This window comes from Diabrotica undecimpunctata, chromosome 6 (assembly GCF_040954645.1).
Source record: "Diabrotica undecimpunctata isolate CICGRU chromosome 6, icDiaUnde3, whole genome shotgun sequence".
NCBI classification, from domain to species: Eukaryota; Metazoa; Arthropoda; class Insecta; order Coleoptera; family Chrysomelidae; genus Diabrotica; species Diabrotica undecimpunctata.
The window spans coordinates 45,825,277-45,836,017 of NC_092808.1; the positions used below are offsets into that span (position 1 = coordinate 45,825,277).

At 31.9% G+C, this 10,741-nt stretch overlaps 1 protein-coding gene across 1 annotated transcript; it reads left to right on the forward strand.

Annotated features, from left to right (window-relative positions):
• The first annotated feature begins 1,135 nt into the window (after positions 1 to 1,135).
• On the forward strand, positions 1,136 to 8,117 carry LOC140443403 (uncharacterized). Its single transcript, XM_072534645.1, has 2 exons — positions 1,136 to 2,178; positions 7,626 to 8,117. The coding sequence occupies exons 1-2, from the start codon at positions 1,405 to 1,407 to the stop codon at positions 8,052 to 8,054; spliced, it is 1,203 nt and encodes a 400-aa protein (XP_072390746.1). The 5' UTR covers positions 1,136 to 1,404; the 3' UTR covers positions 8,055 to 8,117.
• The last annotated feature ends 2,624 nt before the right edge of the window (positions 8,118 to 10,741 follow it).

Below are 10,741 nucleotides of genomic sequence, written 5' to 3' on the forward strand. Positions count from 1 at the left end.
TTCGGTACATAGTTAGTTTTTCCTTCCATGTCAACCCTTCTAAACGTTCGTTTGAAACCTAATATGGGGGAGGGAGATTCACTGTTATGTAACAAATAATTTTCATCGTATTGGGTATCAACATCTCTGATTAGATCTTTAATTTCTAGTAGATGATTAGGAATATAAGCTACCAAATTTTCATTTTTTAACTCTAAATTTTTAACCAAATTATTTGCATCAGAAATTGACCTTAACAAAACTTTAATTCTGTTTTTTCCAATGCCTTTAATTTCGATAATATTAGTAATATTTAACTTTTTATGCAAAATATGCGCGACAGTTAAGGGATGCAAACGGTCTATATTTTGATTGTTTGTTTTTTCTATGTAAACATAAACATTATTAAAATTGTACTTATCTGATTTGACGTTGAAAATTTTTATCGCTACTGCTTTTTGTATTGTTTCTGGTTCTTGCAAGGTTGTAGTACAGTCACTGGTTTTATTCGCATTTTTCGCAGTCGAATCATCAAAATTTTCGATTAAACTGGATTCATTAATATGCATTTCACTGTTATCACTAACACATGAAAAGTTTAAATCACCTATTGGCGTCTCTGGGAAAATCGCCTCCCCCATCGGGGGGTAGGGGGGGGGGTCGCTTATAGACTTATTCATTATACTGAGTTAATGTCAAATGTCGAATCACCTGTACTAATTTAAAATCGAGTTAATTAGTAGCAAAAGACACTGGGCGCTTATTATTGTCGACCTATCACTTCGGAAGTTCGAATAATACTGCAGAAAAATGGTAAATCTAACAACATTGTAGGTATCAAATTTGTAATCTCAATATTGCAGGATAGGCGTATCCTGGTTTGTGTACAATTCGGACCATCCATTTCAGAGATAATTAGACGTTTCCAGACTTCTGGTCCACTCTGTATAAGACGATTAATCTCTTCTGAATACTGCATTTAGGTACTTGTACCACCTTGAAGGTTAACCTATACATGTAATTTAAAGTCAAGTTTATTGGTATGTATTACAAACTGTTATCAGTTTCACAGAGTAAAATACAATATGATAATAGATAATAATTATATCATATCATATCAACATAAAAATATCCCACTACTTGCCTGAGTATAATACGGTATTTTTGTCTATAATTTTATCAGTAATTATTAAAGCAGTGAGCAGTTATTAAAATACTATTTACTTATAATTTAGTGAATATTACGCCATACAGTAAAATACACAAAGAAACGTACAATTAAATCAGGTGACACGCCGAACTGTGTTGTTAAAAATAATCAAACTTCATTTCAGCCTTGAGCTAGACGCTCTCAGTTCGATTATATAATTGCGTTCATTTCAAACACAGTTTAGTTATACACGTCTGTTTTTATTGTGTACTACGATGACTCTGCTTTCGGAGGATATTTGTGAATTAATTCAACAATGTTTTAAAGAAAAAATCGAAAATTTTGATATTAAATTAAACGAAGGAAACAAAAAAGGTGAGGGGTATATTGGAGAAATTATTTTTGCTTCTCTGGAAAATAAACTAAACGGCAAAGAAGAACATTTGGTTATAAAAAAAGTATTTAATAGTGAAATAGAAAAGACGCGTGAGTTTTTGTCATCGTCATATTTAAACGAAATATTCTTTTACAATGATGTGTGGCCTAAATTAAAGAAATTCCAGAATACGTTTCCGGAAGTTACACCTGTGGATGTCGCAGCAAAATGTTACGGAACGTCTAGTGTGAGGGGAAGCGAAAAAGTGATTTTGGAAAATTTAAAGTTCAAAGGTTATGAAATACACCCTAAACGGACGCCGTTAAGCAAGGAATTATTTGAAGATATATTTGCTTTATACGGAAAATACCACGCAACGTCTTTTGCATTCAAACATTATCATCCAGAAGAATTTCATGAATTGGCATCGAATTTAAAAAATAATTGGTGTGGTTTTCAAGAAACCGAACTCTGCATTACAGCTATTAAACACAGTTTTGGGGGTGTCAAAATGATTCTGGAGTTTACTAAAGAAGAAGATATTTTAAGAAAAATGGCACCTTATATTGAAAATGGTAGAAAGATTTATTCTGACAGTCTTAATTATGAAGGTCCAAATTCAGTTATAATACATGGTGATTGCTGGAGCAATAATATGATGTTTAAGTACAATGTAAGTATTATATACCTAATGAATAAATATTTTTAGTTGCACAATACCGATTGTTTTAGATTATAACGTTAATTTTTCTTTCTTCAAATTGAATACATTTGCTCTGTTTGATATTGTTTCTTAGTGGCATATCGTTTTTTTGTTTTCAAACATATTTTTTGTAACAAACCGAAAATCTAAAATAATTTATTTTTTGACGCTTCGAGTTCTAGACCAAACAAAAGTCCTAAAGTCTATTTTTAGATATATATCAACCTTACCTAATACTTCATTATGAATGAAAACTCCTCTAATCATGGGCGGCGTCAGGATTATTTTCAGGGAAGAGCATCTATATCTATACAGTGTGTCCGTAAAGTATGGAATAAATTTCCTAAATGAAAAGCCTTTTTAAAAAACTCTAAAACACGTCGATTTTTAAATTTAATGTTCTACATTTTACAATAAAATTTTATTATACCATATACATTGCAGTGATGACGTCATCGGCTCTTTTTTTAAATGTAACACCCTGTATTTTAGGACATTTTTAGATCGATAAAAATAAGCTGATTTCAATAAAGTGTAATACTTGGGTCTAATGGATATAATTTGAAAGATATGCGCTTAGAAAATAAATTATTTATTATCAATTGCAAAAAAGTAGCATACTTCTAGTTTTTGGTAAACTGTAATTATTTTTAGTAACGTTCAATAACAATTAAGTAGTACAATAATTGTATTAATTCGTGAATGTTCTGTAATATTGCTTAGCATTAATTTTAAGTAGAAATGAATTTGAGTGTAAACAAATAATTGAAATACTCATGATGATTGGGTATAGAGACAAATCGCGAACTCAGATGAAAGTGTGTAATTTATTTAATGATAAATATTCAGAAAAACCCATCACGCAGTCAACAGTAAGTAAGATTGAAAAGAAATTTCGAGAAACTTGTACGGTTGAAAATGTACGCAAATCAGGTCGTCCCTCTGTAAATTATGTTACATTAGATATTCTACTTGCTTTTAAAGAAGATGCGCCGCACACTTCTGTTCGTAAGGTTAGTAGTAATCTCGATGTTTGCAAAACAACGGTACACAAAGTACGTAAAAGTAAGTAAAGTAAGTAAAATGCACAGTTGTACAGGAATTAAACGAGGATGTTCCAGATAAGAGAATACAATTTTGGGAAATAATGATGGATAACAGCCACCGAAACCCTCTCTTGGTTCAAAATATTATTTTTTTTGATGAGGCTACATTCAAATTAAATGACGAGGTCAACCGTCAGAATTGTAGATACTGGGCAAAAGAAAACTCCAACTGGATGCGGGAACATCATACACAAGACTCGCAAAAGGTAAACGTATGGGCTGGCATTGTAAGAAATAAAATCATTGGACCCTACTATTTCGAAGGTAATTTAAACGGGCCAGCATACCTTTAGTTGTTAAGTGGGTATCTCGTACCTACTTTAGTTAATTTATTTCCCAGTACAATTAATCTTGGAGGTTTTGATAAAAGTTTATGGTTTCAACAGGATGGTGCGCCTCCGCATTATGCTTTAGATGTTAGAAGGTACTTAACGAAATTTTTCCGAACAGGTGGATTGGAAGACGTGGAGATATTAAATGGCCAGCGAGGTCGCCAGACCTCAATCTTTTGGATTAATTTATGTCTGGTCATTTAAAGAATATTGTTTATAAAACGAAACCTGCAAATATTGGAGACCTAAAAACAAGAATATTTCTCAAGAAAGCATAAACAAGGTTTTACAAGAATTTGTACAACGTTTGGGTTACTGTCAGATACAACAAGGGCTACAGTTCGAACATTTAAGATTAAGTCATGTATTAATTACTGGATTACTTTTAAGTTATTTATTATGATTTATTTATAATTTATTAATATTATAAATCAATAAAAATTTAATTTTTAAGCGCATATCTTTCAAATTACATCCCTTAGATCCCCAGTATTATACTTCTTTGGAATCAGCTCATTTTTATCGATCTAAAAATGTCCTAAAATACAGGATGTTAGAGTTAAAAAAAGAGCCGATGACGTCATCACTGTAATGTGTATCAACTTATATAATGAAATTTTGTTGTAAAATGTAGAACATTAAATTTAAAAATAGACGTGTTTTAGATTTTTTTAAAACGACTTTTCGTTTAGGAAATATAGAATTTATTCCATACTTTACGGACACACTGTATATACTACATACTATTAACCAATACAAAATATAGTGTATAGCTATGTACTTTTTTTCGGACAGAGGGTGCAATTACACCCCCTTGCACTTCGCTGCCGGCACCCATCCCACTAATAGTCATTTTCTCTCGTATATAATTATTCTATAATTTATTGCTCTAATGTTCTCAGATACATAATATACACTTCATCACAATGTGATACGAAAGTTATTAAACTACTATTCTCAAAAGTCCGTTTGTCATTGGTGTTGTTTGCCTTGTTTAATCACTTTTATAAGGGAATTTTTTGTTTATAATTCAAATTATAACAATATCTTTGTGTTGTCAAGGTATTGATGTTTGCAAATATTAATAAACTGTCCTATTCGAGATTATTTTCAAACGTCAAGTTTAATGTACGCCATCGCATTTGAATCAATATAAAATCAATTTTTTTATTTGTGCAATCTCTATCTTGACTAATACCATTATCAATTCTTGTCACAGAAATATCCTACCTTAGCATCTTCCTTAGTGTTCATTGGTCTGCCTCCTCCATTTCATCTATTGTATTTAATCAGTTCTCTTACTTTATTAAAAATTGCAACTGTTGTTTATGTGCGTTGCTTTGATCCAAACTGATTTTTTGGATATTTTAATTTCTTTATGTGTAACAATTATTATTTTCTTTATGGTATTGATAAGTTCTATTTCAAAATGCTACTAATTTATGTATTACTCTATATTTCTTCTTAGGTTGACCCACATTTACAATAATTATCTCCTAATATGACATAACTGCCATAGAAAGCTTATATTTTATTCCCACCTGCAGCGAATAACGGAGCATACTTATATACACAATTTTCTAAACAATTATAAATTTAGCTGAACTCTCCGTAAATGATTTTTGCAATTAGCAGTAACCAACAAAGCAAGGCTTTCCCTTTGGATATGTCCATGAATATGAGGAAAAGCATGGGGTATGAAACCAAAACAGATATACTGGCTACATATATAATTGTAATCAGACCTATAATTATATAGACGTATAGTGCACTAGTATGGTGATCTGAATGCCAAAAAAAGAGCACTAAAGAGAAGTTGAATAAACTTACACGACAAGCATGCTTCATCATGACAGGGGCAATGTCGATTACCCCGGCCCAAGCACCTTCATAGATGTTATATTTGACCTTCCTCAATGGAGATCATCCTAATATATGGATAGAGAAGGAGGCCAAGGTAAAAGCATCGAGATAGCGGATAAGACACCCGGAAGCAGGGTAAAACGATACCGTTATTAAATTTAATTAGACAATTAAAAATCACCCATAGTTTCAAATGATACCAGATAAAATGCAATCTAAATATAATTTTAAAAAGTCATTCTGTATGCCATTTCCAGGAACGGACTAATGAAAGTCGAATAAAATGAATCTCATAATGTCGGATCAATATTAAGTCAAAGCTAAGGTAATGTTTAATATGGAGATGAATCTGAATATGAATCTAATAAGGAGATGTACCTGTAGGAACTAATAAAGAGAGACAGCAGGGACAGATCGATAAAAACTATATCGGATTGCAAGGCGACATTAAAAGCACTGGAATCGAATGGGATTAACACCAAATTAATTTAAAACTGTCTTCAGAAAAGGATTCGTACCGAAAAAAGTAGCAAAGTACGTTCCATTTGGGTACTTGGACATATGTACTGGTGTTAAAGAGAACAAAGAAGCGGACCTATTTGCCAAAGGAGAGGCAAAGAAACATTCATTGGCCCAGAACCTTTTGTTGGAATAGCAGCAAGCACAGAAAAGAAGACAATATCGGACTGGCTGAAACAGATGAATTGTAACCACCAGTACGAACAGACAAAGTAAAAACAGTCAAAGGCTTTTATACATGAACTTTTGAAAAAGAGATCTACGAATTATCGAAAATCTCCTTACAGGACAATGTCGCCCCAACAGACCCACAAATAAATTCTTACTTACAGAAAGTTCCAATTGCAGATTCTTTCAGGTTGATGTCAAGAAGGCGAAACACGTTCTGTGTAGCTGCCTAGGGTTAAATAGGATAAGGCTCAATACATTTAAGCAATATCAGCTCGTGCACGACTACTTCGTAGAAGTGTCATCTAAAGTCATAATAGATTTTGTTAAAAAGGTTGGGCTGAAAAGACAAATTCAAGCTAGGGATGAACCACAACAGGCATCTTAGGTTGAGTGGAAGGATGATTAAATGCCGACTCATATTAAACCTTACCTAACCAGCAATTTTGTTTTAAGTCGACTCTACTATGTTAAAGATATTGTCATTACCTTTTTGTGCACAGTGAGCATAGGAGCATAAACTTTAACTTTAAGAAGAAAATTTAATCTATAGTCAAGGATCTATAGTCTATTTAAATCAATATCTGAATAAAATCTTTAGAAGAATATTCTGAAATAGTTATGATTCAATAATGGCATAGACATTAAATGATGTCTTTAGTTGACCATCAGGTGTTTCCATCCATTCTTTAAATAAATCAGATTGTCTGTATCATCCATTATTACGCACTATGCCCGATTGATGGTTTCTTCAAATGGTCTGTAATCTTGTTTGTAGTATTAACCAGTCTGCACTCTACTCAGAGGTTCTTCAATATACAAACTGAAACCACCACGGCAAAGAATCATAACCTACAAAAATATTTTTGGCACATAATTGAAGAAAAATAGTTATAATCATACAGCAATTGATAATTTATTACAATGCGAAAATTTATTACGTGGATGGTCAAATGGTCTTTCATATATAAATTCAAATTGTTTAGTTATAGACAAAACCTGAGAACAAATAAAAAATTTATAGCTGATAAAATTAGTAGTTCTTAAGTCTAATTCGCAAAACCAATAGAACACAACTGAACAGAGGCTTCTACGATCCTAAAAAGTAAATCTCGTCACGAATGACGATCATACTGTCTTTATAAGAAAAGAAGTATACAGTGAAACAGTAAAAAGTACAAGCAGTAGTATTAATAAAATAAATTATACGTTAAAAGTAGCCCTGCTTACCAATAGTATTCTGAACGAACTAATGATTTCGGGAGACCTCTCTTCGATAGCGAGTTAGGTGAACCCCAAATTCAAAGCTTCTTACTGAAGGCTATTGTTTAATAATGCTAAGAAACTATATTAATCAAAATATATCTTATGATTATTTTATTTCTCTATTTTTATTTTATTTATTTAATTACCATTTTTTCCATTTCAGGATAAAAAGCAACTCGAAGATATAAAACTAATAGATTTCCAAATGTCAACAGCATCAACTCCTGTATTTGATCTTACATATACATTTTACTCCGGGGCGGGTCCGGAGGAACTTAAAAATTGGGAACATTTTTTAAAAGTTTATCACAACAGCCTCAAATTATCGCTACAGCAGTATAACCTCGATGTTGATAAAATTTATCCATATGAAACCCTTAAAGCAGAATGGAAAGAGTATATTCAGTTTAGTTTTATTATGGGCATTTTGATTTGGGGTGCAAAGTTTGTTGAGGAGGACGAAATAATTGACTTGGATGTTACGGAAAATAAGGAGGAACGAACAAGCTTGAAAGCAAAAGAACAATATGCTTTTCATGTCTTAGCTTTAATTGAACATTTTTATTTAAATAACTTTTTCATTGAAAGTTGAGATTTTTTAATATGTTATATATTTTTATATTCAGAAAATAAAGACAAAGATTATTCTTCGGCAGTGAGCGTTTTTTCTTTTTCTTTTGCGATCGGATAATGCTTATTAAATATTAACCAACATAAAATGCATATAAGTGTACTCTAAATAGCTAAACGAAGCGAAAAATAGCAAAATTAAAAAAAAAAACAAGCAAAATTTAAAATATTCCATTTAATGCCAAGAACTTAACTCTTAATTAACTTAATTAAGGTCTTAATATAATTTAAAAGGAGAAGATAATTTTAATAAGTTTTACTAGATATTATAAAGGCTATGACATACACAAATTCAAAAACTGGACAAATTATCGAAAACTTTAAAGAATTTCAAATACCATTGACAGTATGTTTTGTATTCTTCTTCTTCTTGTTATTGTAGGACATGGTTCTGTTTATTCTATCATCCCAGAACTTGTAATGTTAATGTCCAACTGCTATACTACCTTTTCGGGGGTGTTCCTAGAGGTCTTTTTGTATATGGATTTATGTGTTTTGCTTATTTCGCGGTAACTTTTTACGTCCATTTAGTCGACATTATCTTAAATATCCTTAAGTCCAGTTTCACTTAATGTATCCTCATTCCGTATTAAATCTTAAAAAAATTTTCCCTATGGTTGTTAATACTGTCATTTCCGTAGTTCTCATTAATATTTTGTAAGAGATGTTTCAGCTCTTGTTTCCACTGCAGATGTTAGTACTGATCTAGCACATGCTTTATGTGACCAAATTTTGCTGTCTATGCGTATATATTTGTTCTTATTTTATTATAAATTTACCATTTTGTAGCCAATTTTGGTTTTATTTACGCTGTTTTATTCTACTATGTTTCGTAGACTATAAAAAAGTATGTACAAATATATATCCTTATTTTAATATCAATACTGTCTGTTTTTCGACGTTCCTCCAGAAAGTTGTCGCTCTTTCATTTCTTTCCCGATATTTTTATTTCTCCATATTGTTTCATTCAGACAACTTGCAGCTCTGTTTGCTCTATTCACTTGATCTTTCACTTTTGTTTCGAGCTTTTCGTAGCCAGATATTGTGATGAGAAGAATTTACATCTTGGTAAATTTGCTAGTATAATCATGTATTTTGTCCTCTTTGGGGAAATTAACATTAAATTTTCTGGCGATTATATTAGATTGGTGCACCAATCGTTGTAAATAATTTTTACTTTTAGAAAGTAGTATTACGTGGTCTACGTAGCAGATTATTTTAAGTTGTTTTTCTCCTATTTGGTATCCTTTTTTAGTTCTTACTTTTTTTATTATTTCATCCATAATCAGGTTAAATAGTTGAGGACTTAGAGAATCTGCCTGTCTGATTCCATTACCAAGTTCAATAGGGTCAGTTAGCTCTTCTTCTACTTTTACTTTTCTGTACCTCAGAGCTAAACTGTATTAACTTCCAAAATTTAAATTTTACAGGAGAGCAGATTAAAAGAAATATAACGAGTAAATTTTAAATATAATTTTTGTTTCTTTTTCTTCGAATATGTGATAAAGACCATTTGAGAGGTATAAATGATACTATATATTATTGTATTTGTTATTTAGTTAATACTGTTTAGCATGAAAACAATTACAAAATTACAACTTACAAGCAACAACACTTATTTTATTTAATTAAATGATGATACCAAAGCCTGGGAAACCCCCCAATGAGGTGACATCATATAGACCAATATCACTCCTACCTGTGATGTCCAAGGTGTTTGAAAAACTCCTCCTGCGAAGAATCCTGCCAATAATTGAAGAAAGTGCATAGAATAACTGCTATAATTGAAAGATCATTAGAGAAAAGAAAAGTCTGTTCTGCAACCTTCCTAGATGTGGCACAGGCGTTTGATAAAGTCTGGCATAAGGGTTTGATACATAAACTTAAATCATTCATGCCTAAACAATATTCAAATATATTACAATCATATCTAGCGAACAGACATTTTAGAGTTAAACAAGAAGATGCATACACTGATCTCAAGGATATTGAAGCAGGTGTTCCAGAAGGGAGTGTATTGGGTCCAGTCCTATATCTAATATACACGTGTGATATACCTGAAGTAGAAGACGACACCATAGCTACCTTCGCAGATGACACTGCTGTCTTAGCGGTAAGTGACACCGTCGAAGAAGCTACAGAAAAACTACAAAATTCAATAAATAAAATCCATGAATGGACCAAAAAATGGAAAATTAAGCTAAATGAGAATAAATCAGTCCATATAAATTTTACCAATAAGAGAATTAATAATTTTCCTATTAGAATAAATGATGTCCAAGTGCCTATTGCAACATCAGCAAAGTACTTGGGGATCACTCTTGATGCGAAACTTCGCTGGAAAGCTCACGTAAAGAAGAAAAGAGAAGAACTAGGCATCCGCTACAAGAAAATGTATTGGTTAATGGGAAGACAATCCTCTCTATCCATAAATAATAAACTTCTAATCTATAAACAAATACTGAGACCAGTATGGACCTATGGCTGCCAACTCTGGGGTTGTGCCAAGCCTAGTAACATCAAAGTAATCCAGACATTCCAGAATAAAGTACTGAGGAACATCGTAGATGCGCCTTGGTACGTTAGGAACAACGACCTTCACCGGGACCTCAAGATGGAAGACGTCAATCAGATAATCAAGAAATTTGC